General features: G+C 62.8%; 1 protein-coding gene across 3 annotated transcripts; it reads right to left on the bottom strand.

The window, feature by feature from the left end:
* Positions 1-458: 458 nt before the first annotated feature.
* NHSL2 (NHS like 2) lies at positions 459-18,087 on the bottom strand. 3 transcript variants are annotated; one of them, XM_084213346.1, is made up of 8 exons: positions 17,974-18,087; positions 9,058-9,210; positions 8,105-8,241; positions 7,810-8,014; positions 6,820-6,951; positions 3,536-5,725; positions 3,307-3,439; positions 459-2,985 (listed from the first exon to the last, which is right to left on the bottom strand). In XM_084213346.1, the coding sequence occupies exons 1-8, from the start codon at positions 18,035-18,037 to the stop codon at positions 2,673-2,675; spliced, it is 3,327 nt and encodes a 1,108-aa protein (XP_084069472.1). In that variant the 5' UTR covers positions 18,038-18,087; the 3' UTR covers positions 459-2,672. The 3 variants fall into 3 exon arrangements, with proteins under 3 accessions (XP_084069472.1, XP_084069473.1, XP_084069474.1); XM_084213347.1 differs by lacking the exon at positions 17,974-18,087 and adding an exon at positions 15,027-15,161; XM_084213348.1 differs by lacking the exon at positions 6,820-6,951.
* Positions 18,088-21,770: the final 3,683 nt, after the last annotated feature.

The following is a 21,770-nucleotide window of genomic DNA, read 5'->3' as shown; positions in this document are numbered from 1 at the left end:
GATTCCGAGCCCAGTCCCAGTCCACCCCTCCCCAGTTCCAGTCCTCCCGCCGGCCTGTGCCCAGGGTCCAGGGCTGTCCCCAGCTCCCCCCAGCACGAGGGCTGACCCCAGCAGTCCCCCCGGGCTGTTCTGTCCCTCTCATCCATCCCAGCTGCCCCTCGGACGCCAAGTCCGTCCGCAGCCCCTCACACCATCCCCGGCCCCCGCTCCGGCCTGTCCCCATCGCCCAGCCTGGGCCGTCCCTGACACCTCACGGTGCCCCTGTGCCCCCCCGCCCCAGAGCCATGGGGACACGGGAGTGCGCGGCAGGCGCTGTGAAAAGCCCTAGCTAATGGGGCCGGTTCCCCTCGAGTCACGCAGGGCTGTCAGGGGGTGCCCACCTCCCCAGCCCCGGCCCCTCGGCAGCCCAAAGAAGAACAGGCACAGGCAGCAGGGAGCACTTTACCAAGCTGGCGAGATAAAACGTACAACATTCCATAGTAGGCATCTTGGCGTCCCCCACCCCGGGGCAGGGCTGTCCTGCCAGCCAGACTCCTCCCGGGAACCCACTGCCTTCCCAGTGGAATAGCTGCAGCCAGAGGGAGCAGGGAGAGAGCGGCCAGAGACGAGTGCTCAGCCAGGAAGAGCCCCAGGAAGAGCACGTTCCTCCGGCCAGGGAAATTAGGATCACCATCCCATGGCCAATCTCCATCGCACAGCCAATCTCCATCCCATGGCCAACCTCTGTCCCACAGTTGACTTCTGGCCCACTTGGATATATCACCCCAGCAGCATTGGCCACTCCAGCTGCCAGTGGTGCTGGGGGTGTTGCAGGGGAGTCCCTGCCCCGTGCTTGCCCCCAGCCCCCTTTGCCGACTCTGTCCCTGGTTTCCTGAGCAGTCATGTGCAAAATGTACCTGTCCCCAGAGCTTCCCAAGCTGTGCCCTGGCCCCATCCCGCGCCAGCACCCTGCCACTGGCTGGGGCCACGGGATGGGGGTGAAATGTGGACATTCATTAGAACTTTTTTTGTGATTTTTTTTTCCTGAGTTTCTCAGCCTGGCTCTTAATTACAGGCTTAAATCTGCAGCCCTGGGAGAGGAAAGAGAGAGATGGGAGAGTACCAGGAGGGAGGAGAGGGGAACCCACCGGAGCCTCAGTGGGATCAGATCCAGGGTAGTGGCAAGGATGGGGAAGTGTTTGCCTGGGCTGTGCTCCCCAGGGACACAGAGCTCCTGGTGGGGCAGAGACCCTCCAGAGCAGCCCAGGCCCCTTGGAGGGGCAGTTGAAGCACTGCTGTGGTGCCCTGCTGCTGCCTGGACCCACTGCACTGCTCCCCCCGCAGCACAGGAGGGCTGGAGTGTGTGGAAATACATCAAGAAATCAAGCAGAAATTTTCCTAAACACCCTGTTTCCTTGTCAGCCGTGGCTGGCCCTTCCTGTTTCTCTGGGCGTGCGGCCGTGCTCCTGCTCGGAGCTCATGTTTCCTCCCTGCCCTGCCCCGAGCCCCACACCACAGCCTCTGTTACTGGCTGCTGGGCCCTCATGCTGGAGCCAAGCCAGGAAGACACAGCTGGGAGTGAGGGGGACAAATCCCACCTGGGGACGTGCAAACCCTCTTCCATGGCCCCGTGCACATGCCCTGATGGCACGTGTCCCACTCGGCCTCGCTCAGCTCCCTGGTGGCCAGCGGCCACAGGTGAGTGGTGGGCAATCCTGGGGGGACCCCGGAGTGACCAGGGAGGTGGCTCAGGTGAAGTCCATCTGGATTCCAGCCACCATCTCGGTAGCATCTCAGGACCTCTGGTGGCCAGGGCAGCAGGAGAAGTTGTCGCAGGGTCTGTCGTGGAGATGCAGGAGGCAGAGCTGGGGACGAGCTTCCTTCCCATGGCACAGCACCCTCATTGCCCCAGCTGGCAGCTGGGTGCAGGAGCCCCAGCGTGGGAGTGGGGTGGCTGCCAGACCCCCTGTGCAGTGAGGCCAGGGGGACTGGTAGTGGAGATGACCCCAAGGTTTGTTTTTGGACTGAGAGCTAAGGAGCTCCAAAATGCAGCATTTTGGGGGCTTTCAAGGGGTGGGGATTTGGCTTGAGGTGGTGGCGCTGGCTGCGGACGCCGGGTGCCAGTTCCCTGTGTGCTAGGGAGGATGCTCAGGGCAATGACAGGGAACCTCCTGTGACTCTTCAAAAGCAACCGCAGATCCAGCTGAACCCCTGGCGTGTTCCCAAAGTGCATCTGTGTGTCCAGCTGAATTCAACCAGGGGATCTCTGCAGGGGAAACTCAAGGTACAATGTCAAAGGGAAGAGAATCAAACATCACCACCACTGTGCATTAGAAAATCTGTTTAAAGTACCACATGCCGAAGGGACCAAAGAGTCTCAAAGCTGCTTTGCTGTGGGCATGGGGCAACACCAGGGGCTGTGATCCTGTTCTGCTTCCTGGGCAGGTGCCTTCAATCCCAGGAACTGGCTCAGCCAGGGCCAGTTCCAGCAACTTTCCCCGTGGGAAGGGCCCAGTCATGAGAGCTTGGGCTCCAGCTGCTGCCTCTCTGCCAGCAGCTCTCCAAGTAAGGAACAAAAGCAGAAGAACCCCCCAGCAGGATACAGGGGCTTCCCAGCAGCCAGGACAGCCTTTTGCAGCACTGCTCCTTCTGCAGCCATCGCCACCCCTCCGGCTGGAGGAGCCCCTGTGTGGTCAGGGTTGGCTTTTGGGGCTGTTTGCACTGTCCAGCTCAGGGGCAAACTCTGTGATGACCCTCCGGGCCAGCGGGTTTGTGGTCTTGAGCAGTTCGGCGGCAGATGGACGAGTACCGGGGCTTGTTTTGCTGCTCTTCTTCTGGAGCAGAGCTTTAAAATCCTCATTCCTGCTGGAAGACTTCCCACTGCTACCTGCTGCTGCCAGAGACTCGCCAGCTGGGGAGCCTGAAGTCTTCACAGGTGAGTGGGAGGTGGGTCGGCTGCTGAAGGTGTCACCAGGCTCTTTCCGCCCCAAGACCTTCCTCTTTGACCTAGGCACCAAAGGGACACAGGTGGGAGCAGTCTGGGGCTGGGGCGAGGCCCCAGAGCTAGAGGCATGGTAGCGTCCAGCCTGCTCTGCTGGGGCAAGGTGATAACGTGAGCATGGCAGGTGGTGCTCCTGGCAGGTAGGACTACTCTGGACCTTCCCTGCTGGTTGCACTCTGCTCAAGGTAGCAGCAATTGGGCTGTCCCCAAGGATTAACATTGGCCCCAGTATAGAGAATGAAGCTGTCATGGTGGAGAGACACTAGACCCAGAGCTGTGACAGTGGGTGCAGGGGCTGTCCCCTCCAGTGCATGCACCAGCCTTACCTGTGGATCACTGTGAAGAGATCCTCTGTCGTGCGGGACATTGTGAACACCTCATCGTCCTCCTCCACGATGGACTCAGCTGTCTTGTCGCTGGCAAAGCTCTTCTCCTCCGTGCTGGCTTCTGCTGAGCTACCTGTGGGCAGGGAGCAGACAGCAGTGAATGCCCCGTGCGGCATGGGGAACCGTTATCCCTGGGGTGATCCCGCCACAGGGGTGGAGAGACCCTCACCTTGCTCTGAGGCAGGCTCGCTGGCAGGCGTGGTGCCCACAGCCTTGGGAGATGGCGGATCCTCAGCATCAGGGTCGCAGACGGTGGGCTCAGTGTCCAGGGTGATGATGGGGCTGGGGGTGGGTGGCAGGTCCCCCGTACCAGCTCCCAGCTGTGCTGGGGCTGGGATGAGTGGCAGGTACAGCACACTGGGCTTTTTGGGCACTGGTGGAGGCACCTTGGCCTTCCTGCGCTCCCCCTTGGCGCCGCTCCGCTCTGGCCGCAGCTCGTCCAGGCTGCCCTGCGAGAGCCGCCGGGGCCCCGTTGCGGTCAGGGACAAGTGGGGCTCCCCCAGACCCCTCTTCAGCTCTCCTCTCCGCAGCACCACAAAGGCATCCTGTGCCAGCCCCTTCTCCTTGGTGGTAGTGCCTGGTGGGGATTTGGGGGACAGGGGACCCTCCTCCTGCAGAACTGGGGGCTTGGGCAGGATGCAGGGGGGGCGCCTGGCCAGTGGTGGCTTCTCTGCCACGGGTGGCTTCACTTTTCTCTCCGGCCCTGGGCAGGGGATGTGTGCTGGCTCCTCTGTGTGCTCTGGGCCGTCAGCGTTGTCCTCTGGCTCTGAGCGGCTGATGGAGCGGAGACGGACAGAGCGCAGGTCAGACTGTGTCACCACGGGCATGATGGGTGTGATGGGACTGGTCTTCTGGGCCAGCTTGGTGCCAAAGGTGGAGTCAGAGTGGTGCCGGCTGACCTTAGTCTTCCCCTTCAGGGAGATCTTCAGCCCTGAGAGGTCAAGGTGGGCAGGTGGAGTCAGTGGGAGGTCGAAGGACAGCCTGCCCCTGGGGCTCCTCTCCATGGGGGATGTGGGGGGCAGAGAGGATTTCCTCTCGGGGACCAGTGGCCTCACACGCACCTGGTGCGGGGAGTGCCCCAGAATGGTGGAGGTGGGTACGGTGGGAGTTGGGGTCTCCGACTGACTGGAGTACCCGCTGGATGGGGACATCAGCCCTGTGGGCCTGCCTGGTGAGGAGGTCTTGAGGTCTGCCTCGGCAGAGAGCTGGGAGGGCGTCGTGGCCCTGGAGACTGAAGGGGACACGAGGGACTCCGAGCTGCCCCGTGTCTTGGCACACTCAACAGCCGTGGTCCCTGTGGTTGTGCTTGAGCCAGAGAGGGACTGGTAGGGATCACTGCCGGCCCTCCAGTCCGTGAGATGCCACTGGTGGGGGGCAGCTGTGCTGTTGGGCTCCCTGCCTGCACTCCCCTGGGGGTCGCCGTGCACTAGCCGGTGACCCTGGAGCTCTGGTGGGATGCACAGGCTCTTGGGCCGCTGGTCCTTGGGCAGTGCCGCACTGAGCCCCACATCATCATCCTGCCCCTCTTTGATCAGTGAGACACTGCGTGTGGGTGGTGAGGGCTTCTTCTTGGCCTTCTTCAGGGAGATGCTCTTGGAGCGCCGCCGCCGCTGCCCCTCAGGCTCCAGCCCCAGGGAGATGTTGTCGGTGCTGGTGCTGCCCTCGGAGCTGGCACTGGGGTAGCCCAGGGCATAGTTGGCGCTGCCCCGCCGGGTCTCAGCATATGCGATGTCCACAGAGCAGAGGGACCCCGAGTCAGTGGGCACTGACAGTGACCGCTCACGGAACCGGCACCCTGCCCGCTCCACCTCCAGCTGTGCTGGCCCTGCCGCTGGCTCCAGCTCCTCCTGGCTTCCTGGCAAGAAATTCCCCTTGGCTCCTTGGATGCACCCAGAGCTGGGGGGTGAAGCAGGCACTGGGCCAGAGAAAAAGCTGGGCCCGTTGCTGCCCATGTGCTCTTCTGTGGCAATGAAGAAGGAGGTGGAGGCGGCAGGTGAACCTGGGCTGGGCGATGGGATGAAGCCGCCTGGTGAGGTGCAGGTGGGCCCCTTGCCTGGGCCAGTGATAAGGGTGGGGGGGCTCCCATAACCCAGGGGGGTCCAGGGCGGAGAAAAAGGGGTGCCCTGTGTCCCATTGCAGGCACTGGCACAGGGGTTGGCTGCCCCATCCATGGCAGCAGGTGGCTGGCAGCGGCGGGCTCCGAGGTCACTGAAGGTCTTCCTCAGTGGGGCTGAGAGGGGCGGACGAGGGCTGATCTCCTGGGGCGTTGTCCCCCTGCTCGTGGTCTCAGGCACAAAGCTGCAGGACAGGGACTCACTGATGGGCGTGTGTGTGCTGGATGTGGGGCCGTTGGCGCTGCCTGTGGGGAGAGACACAGCCTGGTGAGCACCATCCCGCCTCCCTCACAGGGACATGGCCCTCCTCTGTCCCAGTCTGTGGCCAGTCTTGAGGTACAGCCGAGGTGCAGGCACCTCTGCCGAGGCAAAAAATGTGGATCTGTCGGCATGCTGAAATGTGCTATCAACAAATAAGCAGCCATGGCAGGAGGCTCTACCCATGGGGACATCAATACCATGGCAACCAAAGTGTTGCCCTGGTGCTGCTCCATGGGGTTCAGGAGGTGCCAGGTCAGGCATTGCCAGCTGGGACAGAGAGGGACATGGTGGCTCACAGTGCCACCCCATCACAGGAGCCAGCAACCCCGCTTTGAACACCCCAGCACACAGGGATGCTCAAGGCTGTGGTGGGCTGAGGTCTGACTGACTCCAAGGAGGAGCCGTGACCATCCTGTTGATGGTCTGGCCACTGTCAAAGGAAGAAACCTTCCTCCTACCCTATGAAAACTGCCTTAGAGCAGCTGGTGCCATGGCTTTTCTCCCTGTTTCTACCTCCCTCCAGAGAGAGGCTGGCTCTGATTTCTCTACACCTTCTATAGGGGACAGCAACACAGAGCCTCTGAGCCACAGTGACTGCTGTTCCCAAGGGTCCAATGCCAGCCTGGAAGCACTCCAGCCACTCTCACATGCACTCCAGCCACTCTCACATGGCATGGCCAGCTCGCCAGCCGCAGCAAAGACCTGGCCAGGTGTGTGCCCCACAGCCATGGCACTCTGGGACAGGGTCTGCCCATGGGAAGGTGGGCACAGGGAGCTGTTGGAGCCGAGGGAGGCTGGGTGACTCCTGCCTCAGAATCCTCACTCAGGACAAAGGGGCTGTCCCTGATGCCATGCCAGCCCCAGGCCAGCCCAGTGTCACCAGTGAGCCCAGCACCTCGGTGCCTTGGGAGGGCGCAGAGTCAGGGTGGTGCCTGCACCTCCCCGCAGTCCGGGTGTCCCCGGGAGCCCATCTGTGCCTGGGCTGGCTGCCAGCCCCAGGATGGCTGTGCCACCATCAGGGCAGCTCTGGGGGCTGCCAGCTCTGCCCGGGTGCAGCCTGCGCGGTTCTTGCCGTCACCTTGGTCTCGCAGGGACAGGTTAGGGAATCCAATAATGGTCCGTCTACGCCGCAGGGTGGATTTTGGGTTCATCGCAGTCTCTGTGTTAAACAGGGAGTGACGAGCACTCGCGTGCCTAGCAAAGTGCTGCCCTGTAGCCAAAACAAACAGCGGTACGCCGCGGTGCCGGAGCCGCTGCTGGCCGGGAGCTCGGCCCCCTCCATCACCCATGTTCTCTGTCTGTCCCCAGCCTGGGAGTGTGGGATGTAGGATGATGGTGGGGTGAGCACGGGGGAAATGGAGGCATGGTGGAAATGCTGCAGATGGAAGTGGGATGGATGGAAAGCCACAGGCACCACCCCTGTACTGCGTAACAGACACTGGTCCGTGCTGGTGAGGCTGGGCCCCACACCACTGTGCTGAGCCAGACTGGGGATGGGCACATGAGGCATGGAGAGGGAAAGGGACCAATGTGGCCCTGGCACAGATCTCCATGATGGAGGGAAAGTACAGAGAGACACCTCTGCCCTTCAGAAGAGGCACCTCACCCCGCCATTAGCCCCCGACTCTGACCTGGGCCAGAGCATGGCATCTGTGTCTGCAAGGACTGGGCAGGACCACGCTGCTGGGAGCTGCGGCCCCGAGAGGATGAGCAGATGGACAGACAAGGGAGACAGGTGAGACAGGCAGGGTGGATGGTATGTGGTGAGAGCCCAGGTGACAACAGACCTGACTGGCTGGGTATTACATCAGGGATGTGAGACCTGCCAGCAGCATGGCCAGCGGACCAGACGCACAAAGCTGCAGATGGCACGAGAGATGGCTGGGAGTGATGGATGCCAGCATGGCCTTGCTGTCCCATCTCTGCCCTGGGGCCCACCTAACCCACAGGAACACAGCTTGCAGCCACAGCCCCCTCCCACCACCGATCCCCTGCCCCAGATGGCTGCTGGGGCACATCTCTGCCTGCATCCCATGTCCTCCCACCTCGCCACGGGGTGCTGCCCTACCGGAGACATTGATGGGGACAATGTTGGTCTGGATGGAGCTGGGCTGGTGCCACTGCTTCTCCTCCTCGGGGGACAAGGGGAAGGCCCTGGGCCAGGGGGGCTGCTTGTCCGGGCTGGTGGGGAGGCTCAGGGAGGTGTCAGGAGGCTGAGCACTGAGCACAGTGCTGCTGGTGCTCTCCTCTTCGGCTGCTCGCTGGCTCGGGGGCTACGGGGAGAAAGGCACGTCAGCCACTAAAGGGACAAGGGTGGAACACAAACAGGGAGTTGCTGCCCACCCTGCCACCTCAGAACTCACCATAAGCACGAACTCAAGGCGCTTGGCAGGTGGGGGTCGAGGTGATGGTTCAGGGGAGGTGTCAGGGGGCAGGTGACCAGCAGCGCGGAAGGTCTGCCCAGTGACCCTGCTCTCAGCGTACTGCTCCTCATACTCCTCTGCAAGAAAAATGGCACCTGGGACCCTGCTCCTGCTGCCAGATCCTGGAGCAGGGTGCATGTAAAGGGATGGTGACTGTCTTCTCTGGCTGTCCTCAGCCTAGCTGGCCATCCCTGCTCAGGACAGGCAGCTCAGAAGGTGAAGAAGGGAGACCCCAGGAAGGGAACTGAAGAAGTGCAAAGATGCCAGCAGCTTGCCCCTCTCCTCCCGGGGTGCAGTCAGGTAATGCGGTGGGTCTCACTGGAACACAGCCCCACTGGAGACAGCCAGCAACTCAGTGCATCCCCATCCTGTAATTGTTGAGCTAATTAATGGCTGTGGACTGGCAGAAAGCAGGGCTGGTCAGGCTGACTTAATGAGATTACAAGCTGGGGGATGGCTGGGCTGCTGATCTCATCTGATGCCTGAGGAGCATCTGAGCCAGGGCCGCGTGACAGCCTGGGCCAGAGATTGGAAGGAAACAAAACCACTGGCCACGTTGATCAAGTTAGGCAGATCAGTGGCAGGTGCCTTAGGCCCTTGTGAGAACTGTGCTGTGTAGGAGCTTGTGGGTGCCCTGGTGGCCCCACTGGCATCAGTGGTCTCAGCAGGCAATCCTGGTCCCTGTTGCTTTGGCACCTGCAGCTGTTACTTGGGAGCAGAGATCTTTGAAGGACTACTGGAGGCCAAGACCAAACTCCTGAAGCCTGGTGAGGTCCAAGGAGTGGCCTGGACATGTGTGTGGGAGATGAGCTCAGTCTCATGGCAGTGACCGAGCCTGGGGAGCATCCACCCACCACGCTCACCCAGCCCACTCCAGCCCCTCTCCTTGTTACCTTGCAGCAAGCTCTGGAGGTTGAGCTGGGCCTCCTGGTGCAGCTGCTCCATGCCCGGTGGGCGCCCAGCTGCCAGGAAGACGTTCACAGGCTGCTGCCATGGCAGCTTGGCGGGGGCGGCCTTCTTGCTCTCGAGGTCCAGGTTAGAGGTGGCTGCAAGCAGAGGAGAGTGGCATCAGAGGCAGGCGGGGGCAGCTTTCCTGTGGGTTCTGCCATGGGATAGTACGGTGCCATCACAATGCTCATCCCACCCCAGCTCTCCAGGAATGCCGGGATGTGGCTGCATCCCACCCTGGCAGGCTGCTGCCTGCTGGGACCAGCCCTCATTGCTGCCACCACTTTGGGGGCTGGACACTGTCCCTGAGGGCTGCCAAGAAGGTAGCTGGCTGAAATTGGGGAAGGAAGCCAGCCCTGCCACCCATGCCTAACCGCGCCCGGGTGCAGGAAATGCTGCACGATCTGGTGGAGCAACAAGCAACATCCTGGCTCTGGAGGAGCAGAAGTTGCAACTGAAAGGCTTCCATTGCACTGCAGCTCGGGGCCCACATGCCCTTCCCTGGCATGGACATCCCCAAAGCTCTCCAGGGAAGGGAACCTCTGTGAGGATTGCTCAGATGCTCTGAAACACCCTGATGGGTGGAAAAGGATCTGGGCTCAGCAGTGAACCTGCCCTGTGGGGAGCTGATCGCTGCTCCCACAAACATGCTTTGCCATGGGAACACTGCAGCCCTGGCTGTGCTGCTCTGAGTGAATGTGGGTTTGTACCCAGCATGGATTCAAGGGAGTGCCACCACTGGCACACTGCCTCCAAGGGCATCCACACCCTGTCAGGCACAGAGTGGGTCTCCGTGAGCTTTATACAAAGATATGGATGACCAGGGTCTCATCCCTGGAGATTCAGGGCTCATCTTGCGCTGCATGGTCTGGTCCCCATCCCCATCAGTTGAGACGCTCCGATTACCAGTGTGTGACAAACACTTCCCCTCTGCCACCTGCAGCGCAGTGCCTGGCCCCAGGAACACACCGCTGCCCTGCTGCCAAAGCCTGCTCCATGCCAGGTGCCAGCTGAGGCAGCGGAAGCAATCCCACATATCTGGGAAGGGAAAAGGCCCCAAAAGATGTGTGGGACGCCCAGCACAAGCCACATTTCCCTCAGCCCCCACTGGTCAGGCAGTTGGGGTCCAGCTCATCTGCACTTCATATGAGCATCCCCCTTGCTGCTCGTGGTGCCATCCTGCCCCCATGTGCCTTTCTGCTCCCAGATGCCCTCCTACCTACAACGCTCCTGTGCCCCTGGGTGCCCTCATGCCCACCCTTCCCCCAGCTGATGGAGCCTGCACAACGCCCAGCACCCCAAAGCAAGGTGCCATGTCCCCACCCTAGTTACTTTTATGATTTGTTTCTATAACGACGGGCCTTAACACTGGGTTTTTTTCCTTTTTTTTTTTTTCCATTCCTCCTCCTCTAAATAATTTGACTTGTTTCCATACCAACCAAGAGGTGTTGGGGCACATGTGTGCATGTGCATACCATGCACAGGGCAAGGTTAGGCATCTTCCCAAAAACCTGACCCCCAGTGCCAGGGGCAGAGACCACACCTTCCCCTCTGCAGACTCCAGACCCCACAACCTGCTGGTTTTGGCGAGGTGGGGGATGCAGTGCTGCCCTGTCATTTCTGAGAACAGCCCAATGGTGCACCCCAAATCCTGGCTTGCTGCACCCCCTGCCTGGCTCATGCAGCCCCAGCCTTTGCCCTCAGCACAGGTGATGCTCCTCACCTTCTGCCCATATACCCCCCTGCAGCCACCCCCCACCAAGGGCTCAGGGACGTCCTGAGCAGCCCCTGCAGCTCTCCAAACCCCTGCTGCCGTGCCCGGAATACGGGAGCTCACCTCCGCTCCTCGGCCCTGCTCCGAGTCACCCCCGCCACCCACCTCGGGCGCCGACCACGTGGGGAAACCACAGCACCAAACCCGGAGCCGCCCTGGGCGCGGCGGAAACGTGGCAGCACCCACGCCCAGCACCCTGCCCCGCCGCAGGGGCAGCTTCGGCCACAGGGGAACACGCAGTGCCAGGGGTGCTCCCCCGTGGAGCTTCCCCCTCTTTGCTGACACATGCTCATTTGGGACTGTGAGTGACATAGTGCAGTCCTGAGCCGGTGTGGGCTGTGGTGCAGGCGCTGCTGGGCTGCTGGCATTGCCAAGGTACTGGCATCACCAAGGCACAGGCATCGTGGGCTCCATCTCCCCAGCAGGGGAGAAGGGGTGGGGGCAAGGACCGATGAGCCGAGCACTGTCCTGGCGCCCAGATGGCCCAAACGTGCACTGCAAGGACAGCACTGTGCCAGAGTGAGCAGCACCCTGAGGCTTTGGCTCCCTGGGAGCAGCCACTCCGAGGGTGTTTCGTGAGCAGTGGCTCTGAGGGTGCTTTGGGAGTAGCACGCCAAGCCCAGCACCACCCAACAGCTCGGCGATGGGGTGTAAGGAGCCAGCAGTGCCACTGCCACATTGCTCCCGAGGGACAGGCAGTATTTCGGAGCAGCTTGATGCAGGCTCAGTACAAGGGCAGGTTGTAAGTGTCTGAGGAAGCCCAGCTGCCACCCCCATCTGTGGGCACGGGATGCCCCAGCCAAGCGGGAGTGTCTGGTAAGAGGAGATAGCGGCTGGCCAGAATAGGGGAGCTGAGCCGAGCCAATGCCCTTGGCAGTGACCCTCCTACAACGCTTATCAGCGACAGGCTCAGAGCACAAAATACCTCTGAGGGGCTCCCACCCCATGGCAAATGCCTGCAGGAGATGAAGGCATCCTGGGACAGCAGAGCCAGAGAAACAGCTCCATCCCACCAACCCCAGCAGTGTAGACCTGAGCCTGGCCAGCCTTGCTGCTGAGGGAAACTGAGGCATGGCTGGTAGGGGGTTCACCATACTCCCTGCCGGCACCAAGCACCCTCCTGGCCCCAGGGTGTGTAGAGAGGAGCAGGCAGCATCCCCTACCCTGCCTGCCAATGGACATCTGCCTGGAATGTTCCCAGAGTCAGCACCATCAGCTGCAGCAGATGCTGCAGCCTCGGAGTCCTGCTGAGCATGAGCTAGTGTCCAGGCTCGGGGTGTTGTGGCCATGGCGGGTACACAAGGACTGAGTCTGAATTCCAGGGAAGTTCGCTTGAAGGGGAGCTGAGCTCTGCTCTCTCCTGCAGGAACGGCATCCCTACAGGATCCCCAGCCCCTCAGTATCTCCTGAGTCACCCCTGCTCCATGCCAGCATCCCTACTCACCCACAGCCCAGGCATCCCGAATCCACAAGGAGATATTTGAGAGAGCCATCAGAGCTGTTTCAATCCAGGCTGAAGCTCCTGTGAAACGATGCCTCTCGCTTGAATTCACTGCCAAACTTCTCCCTCTCAGGCTCGCTCCCCACGTGCAGGAGGTGCCGGGGGCACGTCTGGAGCCCCTCGGACCCTCTGCCAGCGTGGAGCACTGTCAGGAATGATGTAACGGCAGCAGCAGGCGATGCGCCATCAGCAGAGCAGCCATGGCAACGGGTAAAGGCACAGCGGCAGCTGCCGCCGCGGGTCCGAAGCACCGAGCGCGCAGGAGGGCGAGGGCAGTGAACCTGGGTCCGAGACCGATCCTGAGAGCGCCCTGAGCCCGCCGGCCGGAGCCGTGTGCCGCAGTGCCGGGACCGTGTGCCACCAGCTTCAAGCGAGTGCCCGGCCTGCCCTCGATCCTGGGCTGCTCGTTGCCGGCGCGTGCGGCTTGGGGACAATCCTGTGGTATGAGCCAGACGCATGCTGCTCCACGGCGAGTGGAGAGGAAGTGAAAAGAGCACACAGAGGGAGCTGGCAGCGGCCGCAGAAACACCTCCTGTCCCAAGCTCACCCCCTGCCGAACCGGACCTGCCGGACCAGCTCCCTGCGGGACGTGGAGCCGCGTCCGCGCGCACGGCAGCCCCAGGGCCGGACGCCCACCCAGGTCTGAATGAAATCCTGAAGCGACCCCCTGCTGACACCCCCAGGCGCAATGCCACAAGGCAGCGGTGCTCACTGAGCAGACCTGCCCCATGTGCCACTTGCACATGCTGTGCCTGGGATGAGCCCTCACTGGGGAAGCCAAGAGACTATGCCCTCTCCAGATCTGACCCTCTCCAGGAAACCTCCCACTGTCACATGTCTGGTGGCACAGCTCCAATCCCCCAGCGAGGCAGGGCTACCTGCACAGGTGTCTGACCTGCTGGTGGTTGAGGCCAGAGGGCAGGAAGCCTTTCAGCTGTGCCATGCCAACTCGGCCGTGCCAGGACTCTAGTACAGCACATCCCCGTGCTCCCACACAGGTGCCCAGCAGCACCAGAGGCACTGAGAGGTCTCGACACACCCAATCTGCCTGAGGTTTTTGGCTCTTCCAAGCTTCTTGTCTAACAAGGCATCAGCTGCTTTTTGTACTGATGGGAGATAAGGGGACTGCAGAAATTGCTGGTGGCAGGGCAGATTTGGCAGCTGTGGGGGTCCCTCAGCTCATGGGGAGAAGGCTGGATTATGTGAGGTTTCTACAAAAACCACTAGCAACAAACCAGTCAATAACGTCCTGTCCATTGGCGGGACTCAGAGCTGCAGTGTGCAAGGACATTCAATCCCAGCAGTGTGATGGGCCCTGGTCAGGGAGTTTTGGAAGGAGGGGAGGTGTGTGTGCTGCAGGATTTGGCCAGCGAGCCTGGCCCAGGAGGGACCCACTGTGCCATTTGCCCGTGCTGCAGGGATGGGAACCGCCCGCAGCTGTGCTGGCAGCAGGGCTTGGCCCAGGACCCTGCCAGCCAAGGTGGACTCAGGCTGCTCCCTGACAAGGGCCTGAGATCCACGTCTCCCAGGGCCAGAGCAGCAGCACTGGGGCAGGCACTGGAGCCCCAGAGTCTGGCTGGACCCAGATTCCTGCACCAAGCCCTCCACCATGGGCAGTAGGACCAGCACCCAGAGCCCTCTCCCAGCCATGCTGTGGCTCCCTGGGAGCCTGACAGCCTCCTCATACTGCAACCCTCACTCTCCCATGCTTCTCAGCAAAACTCCAGCCACAAATCTTTCCTGAGAGCCTCAATAAGCCTGGCATGGCAACCTGTCAGACCCAGCCCGTCCTGGCAGCCCAATATTGCTGCATCATGGCCCAAGGAACCACTGGGCACAGGGTGGTCATGGCTGGCTGCCCACCAGCCTTCCCACGGTGATGCCCCCAGCCTGGCTGGGACTGTTTGGTAGCACATGGAAGCCCAGGCAGTGCTCACCACTCTGCCCAGTGTGGGCTGCCTGTGCCAGAGGCTGCTTCCAGAGGCTGCTTCCAGGAAAGCATGGCTTCCCCTGTGCCCAGCTGGTTTTACACTCCGCGGGGCCAGGACAATGTGAGGAAGTCGCCTGAGAGGGGAATGTGGCCAGAGGTCCTGGGACAAAGGGGCCTGAGACCTGAAATCAGCTACAGCAGGGCCGAGAGCAGTGACAACAGCGAGGGTCCTGGGTGGCTGTGATGTTTGTGTCGACCCACGGTCCATGGTCCCATGGTCCCATGGTGCCATGGTCCTCCCTCCTGCTGTCAGCAGCACATGGAAGCTGCCAGGAGGGCACAGAACCACCGGGACAGGCAGGTTGTCTGTCCCCGCAGGACTGATGAGTGGTCAGTGGGACACGTGGGCTGGGAGTCTCTGTCTTTCTCTTGCTTTGGCAGAGAAAGGACACCCCCAGAGAAAGGCTGGGGTATGGCAGAAGGATTTAAAAGGGACAGAGACACTCGGCAGCTCAAGTCAGTCTGGGGAAGGTAGCACAAGACTGGTACTGCTGAACAGCACTGACCCCAGGGGCTATTGCATGGCCTCCAGAGGGTCTGTGCCCAAGAGCTGCCCCCAGCCCGGGGTCCTGCCCTGCAGAGTGAGCAGTGCCTGCAGATCCCACCACCCCCACTGCCCGCCTCAGCCCTGCCCTACTGCCTGCCTTACCTGCCCGCTGCCAGGGTGCCAGGAGCCACTCCACTTTGGCCATGGCTGTGAGTGCCGGAGGAGGCTGCTCGCTCCGGCCACCCAGGAGCTCCTGCCTCAAACCAGGCTGAGAGCACTGAGCTTCCCCCCCGTCCTCGCTGCCTCCAGCTCCGGCGGGGAAAGGAAGCGACCAGGAACTGACTGTTTGAGTCAGCGCCACAGCCCATTGTCCTGGCCCCGGCCCCTCTTCCTTCCCCGGGGAAGGATAGTGGAGGGACCGTGACTCTGCACAGCCCATCCCACATCCACCCGCCCTCACGGCGGGCCACCCAGGAATGCACATCCCTCTGTGTACATCCCTGCTGCAGCACCTGGAGAGGGATGCTATAGCCAGGACAGGAAGGACTCTCCGAGCTGGACAGGGTCATGGATCCAAAATATCCCCCAGCTGTGGCTGAAGCACCATCTGAGAGTGGTGGGTGACCTGGGGAGACACGGCACGTGGGGCCCTGTCCTCTCAGCAGAGCATGGCTGTTCCTCCATGGAGCAACCACAAGACTCCGTGTGGGGAAACCAGCACTGGGAGCCTGTGGCTGTCCCCAGCCCGGCTGAACTGCTGCCCCCCAGCTCCCCCAGTCCTTACAGCTAACAAAACCAGGGGCCCTTCTGAACCCCCTGGCTCTGATCTGGCTGCTGCCAGAGCTCCCAGAGCTTCATCTCACTTCAGCTCCCTCCAAAGCCTGGAGCAAAGGCTCCTTGGGGACCACTTTCCCAAAGGCTCCTTGGGGACCACTTTCCCAGTGCCCCAGGAGAAGCTCAGCTAGCTTCTCCCAGAGGATGGAGGCTCCTGGGAGCCAGGGCTGCAGGAGAGCCAAGAATGCTGCCCCAAGCACAGGCTTCATTCAGGAGCATCCCACACCAGCAGCGACCCACACCCACCACAGGGCTGCTTTTTACGGAGCCTCAGCTCCTTCCCCTTAGCAGATAAGCTCCAGCCTGGATCTGCTGCCACCTCTCTGCATGGAAGCTTGTGTGCAACTGCACAGGAATGCCCCAGGCACTGAGGTCCCAGCAGCCCTATGAGTGTCCAAGTATTTTTTCAAACTTTACACCCAAGATGAGTTTTGAGCCATGCAGTGCCAAATCCCACCCTTCCCTGACCCAAGCAGCAAGATGCAGGTCTCTCCAGGGAGACCAGGCACCTGAGGGAGATTGGCTGGAGATCTCCTGGCCAGCGGGGAACTGTGGCCTGAGGACAGAGATGAGCCAGCTCTGGGCAGGGCCTGGCCCCACAGTCCCCCTTAGGCCCTTCCCACAGCTCCAAGAATTCCTTTGATAATCCAGAAGTGTGATTAGTTCTCCCTCTGAGTGGCACCAGGTGGGAGAGGCAGGCAGGGAGCAGAGCAGCATCTGATGGTCTGGGCACTGCTCATCTTCCATGCCTGCAAATGGGAGCCAAGGGCACTGTGCTGGGAATTGGCTGGCACAGCATCCCTCATCCCCCATGACCTGCAGGCCAGCACCTTGTGGTCCAGGCACTGCCTCCCGGTAGGGAATGGGCCAGCATCCCATGATCCCTCTGAGTGCCACAGTCCAATCACTGCCCACTTCCCATGCCCCCAAGGGGGAAGCCAAGGATGGTGATGGCTACCAACCAGCCCCATCCCTCTCACCCCCTCCGACCCGCAGCTCAGCCTCTCTCCTGGTCGCCTCCTGTGCAACCCCAAGTTCTTGTGCCCCATTTTGGTGCTTTGCACCCACCGCTACAACAGCGCTTGCAAAATTAGACAGCATCAGGTTGTGCTGCCATCCTCTCTGCCCACTGATTATTAAGCTGTGACAGTCATTTGGGCTGTGACAAGCAGTCCCCATTCTCCTACAGTTTCTAAGCAATCTTCCCGAGGTCTCTCCCAGGGCTGTCAGTTCCCTGCTGCTGCCCACACTGCTGTGTCCCGCTCCCAAGCCAGCAGGCAGGGAAAGGGCAGCAGGAGCTGGGGCCAGTGGAGCCCAGCATACTGCACTACGGGACTCCAGGACTCTGATGGGCCTGGTGCCAGGAGTTGTGGCAGACCCCAGTTCGTGGCTCTTCTGGCAATCCCAGGAACTGGGCTGGGAGAAGAGCTGCAGTACTGGGGAGGGTTGCTGAACTGCCTGGATCAGCTACTTAGGGACAAAGGAGTGACCAGACAGGTCCTGCTTCTCTGACCCTGCTTCCTCAGAGAGCACCTGCCCTCACTGCCTGCTCCCAGCTCCAAATGAATCCTCTGCTCCCTCTGCTCCCCCTCAAAAAGCTCCCTGCAGAGCTGCAGGGCTGTCCGCCTCCCCGAGATTGTTTGTGGAACAGGAGCCCCCAGACACCCACCACCACGGCGATGTGTGGGAGCAGGGAGCTGGGCTGCGGGGGCTGCACAGGCACTGGGCTCCCTTCTGGGGGGCCCAGCTCCGGGGACAGCAGCTACAGGGGCTACCCACTGCGGGGCTGGCTCCCCTCACCTTGGGGCTGCATCCCTGTCCCCAGGCCCAGGACTGGCTTCCCACAGCTTGGGACTGGATTCCCATGCCCAGGGCTGGATCTCCACTGCCCAGGCTGGCTCCCCCCACCTTGGGGCCGTCTCCCCGTGCCCAGGGCTGGTTCCCCACTGCATGGGGCTGGCTCCCCGTAACCCGGGGCTGGATCCCCGCAGCTCGGACAGCCAGCACCTGTCCCACACGCTGGGGGACGGCGGTGGCCACACCGCCAGCCCCATCCCGTGCCGTCCCCGTCAGGAGGCCAAGCCTCGGCCGGGGTGACCTCTGCCCGCGTCCTCCAAGCGACCCACCGGGACCGGGGAGCGAGGAGCGCCGAGCCGCAGCCCGAGCAAGCCCGAGCCGCCCCCCGCCCGCCGCCGCAGCCGGGGGTCGCGGGGCTGGCGGTGCTCCCGGGGGCGGCGGGGGCGCGGGTTCGGTCCCGCCCCGCCCGCGCCGGTACCTGTTGCCGAGCGCATCCTGCCCCGCCGCTGGCTGCGCGGCCCCTTCCGCTGCGCGTTGCCCATCCTCCGCCGCCGCCCGGCCCGGGCTCCGCGCGCCGCCGCCCCCGGGCCGCCCCCCGGCCGCCCCCCGCCGGGCCCGCCGCGCCGCGCGGGGAGGAGCCGCGGGGCCGGGCCGGGCCGGGCCGCATCGCTCCGCTCCGCGCCGCGCCGCTCCGAGCCCAGGCGAGCAGAGCCGAGCCGCGCCAGGCGGCACCGGCACCGGCCCCCGCCCCGCCGCCCCCTCGGAGCCGAACGGGCGCCCAATGGCGGCGGCTGCGGGGGCCGGGCGGGGGCGGCGCGGGACTCGGGAATACCGGGGTGATGGGGATGGGGCTTGGGGCTGGGGAGTACTGGGGTGATGGGGATGGCGGTACCGGGGCTGGACACCCCCCGAGGAGACAGGGATTATGGGGTATCAGGGTGATTGCGGGGCGGTGCCGGGGCCGGGCACCCTGAGACCACTAGGGTGGGGATACCAGGGCTGGACAGCCCCCAGGGCGATAGGATTGGGTTGCGGGCCCTCGGACTGGGCAGCCCTCGGGGAGTTGTTTGGTTTAGGGATGAGTGGAGGGAGTTCTGGGGCTGGACAGCCCCCCGGCTGGTGGGGATGAGCTGGTGCCAGGGCTGGGCACCCCTGAGGCAACGGGGCTGCGTGTGAGGTCCTGGGGCTGGGCACACCAGGGGTGTTTGGGATGGGTGGGGACCCCAATGCTGGCCATGTGGGGTGGGTGGCTGATCTGGGGATGGATGGAGGCAAGGGGTCGGGGACCTCTGACAGGAGGCAGAGGTCAGCTCCAGGAGCAGCTGGAGTCATGCATAGAGGGAAACAGTACATGTGGGAAGAGCTTTGGGACTGGGTTCGGTCAGGAAACCTGTGTGAGAGCTGCAAGACATTGCAAAGGCCAGGCCTGGGGGTGATGTCATCTCAGGTAGGAGAAACAGGGTCGTCTCTGTCTGCCAGTGCCTCCAAGGTCCCCATTCCTGGTACTGAGAGTCTTGGGCAGTGCCATGACCAGGCAATGCCATGACACAGCTCAGCTGCATGCAGGAGTCTTGGATCAGCTACTGCCCTTGGGTTTCTTCCCCTGGCTCAAACCTCACCATATCCCTCTCAAGGGGAAAAAACCCTTTCGGAGTGGGGAAACCTGTCCAGCATACCAAGACCCCCACGTGCAGAGCGCTTCACCCCTGGGAGCCAAGAGGCATTGGGATGGCTCAGCCCAGTCACTGTGTCCCAGGACCGAGCATCCCTGACACATCGGATCTCGGCATCCATATAGCAACAGAAAGGACCAGAAAGCGCTGGGAGGTTGTTATGGAAACAGCCACAAATTGGATCAGTACTTGGTGCAAGGAGCAGTTTGTGTGACTGATGTGGGAGCAGGTGGGTGTGACAGCCGCAGCGGTGCGGGGGCCCCGCGGTGGCACCCCGCTGCCCATGCTGTGTCCCTGTTCTGGGGCTGGGCTGTGGCAGTGCCTCAGCTCCCAGGGACCCGGGCATGGGGCTGTAGGTACCTCACTCAGCCTCTGCACTCCCCAGGGAGGTGAAGGACTGGAACGAGTTGGGGGTGGTTCGCAGAAATTCCAACAAAAAAATACTTTCTGCCACTTCCCCAAGCCCCCGCCGAGCCCCGCACACGGTGTCAGGCAGGGGGGCAGCGGCCCCTGCACAAACAGCCCCACTGTGAGTCGGTGCTGCGATCCGGCGGCGTGGCCATTGTTCTGCTCCCTGCCCTGGGGAGCCACGCCAGGTGCCCATCACTCCGAGCTACTTGTCACCTTGTGCGGGGCAGCCCCAGACCCCGCATCCTCCTCGAGCTCCGTGGGCACACACGGCTGCCTGCACTGTCCTGGCCACACGGCTGCTGGGAGCCCAGACGGATCCGGGTGGCTCATCCAGGACACCGGGCTCACCGTGCCGGGCCAAGGGCAGGAGGGTGCAGGTGGCCGAGCGGGGACGTGCCGGTGCCACGGCCCAGTCCGGCCCGAGCGCGGGAGCGGCTCCGCTCTGTGCTCCCGGAGCAGACCCGCTCCTGGCAGAGAACCCAGCTATGAAGAAGCCATAAACATTTGCTAAGTGGCCGAGCTGGTTATTTTCGGGCCAAGAGGCCATATTAAAGCTCACAACCAGCGAGGCAGATGAGCTCATTGGAGAACAACGGCTTGGGGCCGGGCCAGAGCCGAGGAGCAAGGCCAGGGCTCCCAGCCCCGCGCCGGCACCGTGGCGAGTCACTCCCGGGGCTCTGCTGGACCCTGAAAGGTGCCACGTCCCACAGAGCCACCGGCAGGGTTTCCGCCAAGCTGGAGGGCCGACCTGGGACACCGAGCCCCACAACACCTTATGTTGCTGAAGGTGACCCCCAAGCTGCCCCCCCGCCGGGGCCCGGCAGGGGATCTACGTGCAGGGCTGGAGCTGCCGTGACACCTTCGTGCCACCTCGAGTCCCCTCCAGGCTCTGCATTCCTGGGATTCCTTCAGTGCACCAAACATATTTCGTTGCTCGTGTCCTGGTAACTGCACTGGGGGCCTGACCGTTCTGCCCAGGAAGGGCAGTGTCAGGGCTGCCCTCCCTGCTCCCGGTGTGCCAGGGCTGCAGGATGCATTAGGGCAGTGTCAGGGCTGCCCTCCCTGCTCCCGGTGTGCCAGGGCTGCAGGATGCATTAGGGCACTGTCAGGGCTGCCCTCCCTGCTCCCGGTGTGCCAGGGCTACAGGGTGCAGTCACCTGCCTCTGCTACACCCTGGCAATGAGAGCTCGGCACGAAGTGGTGTATGGGGTCAGGCAGAGGGGACAGGGGTGCCTCAGCCCCCATCACCCCACAACCAGCATCCACACCCCCAGAGCTTTCTCTGAATGCCCCCCAAAACAGCTGTGCCAGAGAGCAGCGCGCAGCCAGGCTGCCACCACGTGCCGCGGCACCATCACTAGTACCTGTCACTTTTGAGCCTCTTACCGGAGACGTGGGGTGCCAGGGGTGACATTGGCACCTCCCCCGCAATGCCTCTGGATCCCCCAGCCCCTCTGCAGGGGCATGCCGTGCACCTTCCTCCTGGCGGGGTCTCTGGGGAGGCTTCCTGTCCCAGCCCGAGTGGGTGAGGAGGAAGAGGAGGGGCGCATCCAGTCCTTGGGCTGGGCACGGGCACTGCCAGGGAGCAGAGGGCACCGCACCCTCCCGGGGCTCTTCCCGCTGCCACCATGGATGTGTCCCGCCTGCGAGCCCTACCGTGACGGGCACTGGCTGGCCAGCTGGCCCCATCCCACCCTCCCCGTGCCTTGGTGCGCACAGGCAGGAGCGAGGAGCCGAGCAGGCGGCTGTGCCAGCCCTGGGGCTGCTGCTGCCTGCACCCACCTGCAGTGACAGCCACCATATCGTGCACCCACGACTCCCTGCCCTTGTCCTGCGGCGCTGCCAGGCCCTCCCGGGGCGGGGCGGGGCAGGGAGTCCCACAGGCAGGAAAGGACAAAACTCTTACTTACCCAACTCTGCCTCCTCCTCTTCCTCTCCCCACCGGGCCCCAGGCCTGGGGTACGGCAGCTGCCCCACAGCTCAGGGGATGCCCCGAGCCCCCATGGCCGGGATGGACTGGCGGCTGCCCTGGCCGGGAGCGGGAGACAGCCACAGCGCCAGCTCTGGCAGTCGCTTGCTCGCGCTAAATCGAACCAGGTTTCTGGAGAAAGGCTGGATGGAAACGCTTCTCCCACCCCAGCCCAGGCCCTTCTTAAAGACATAGCTACACAACCCTGCTGCGGGTGCTGGA

The sequence above is a fragment of the Fringilla coelebs genome, assembly GCF_963513975.1.
Source record: "Fringilla coelebs genome assembly, chromosome: 11".
NCBI classification, from domain to species: domain Eukaryota; kingdom Metazoa; phylum Chordata; class Aves; order Passeriformes; family Fringillidae; genus Fringilla; species Fringilla coelebs.
The sequence above is the reverse complement of the archived record's forward strand: the minus strand, read 5'-3'. Positions and strand labels throughout refer to the sequence as shown.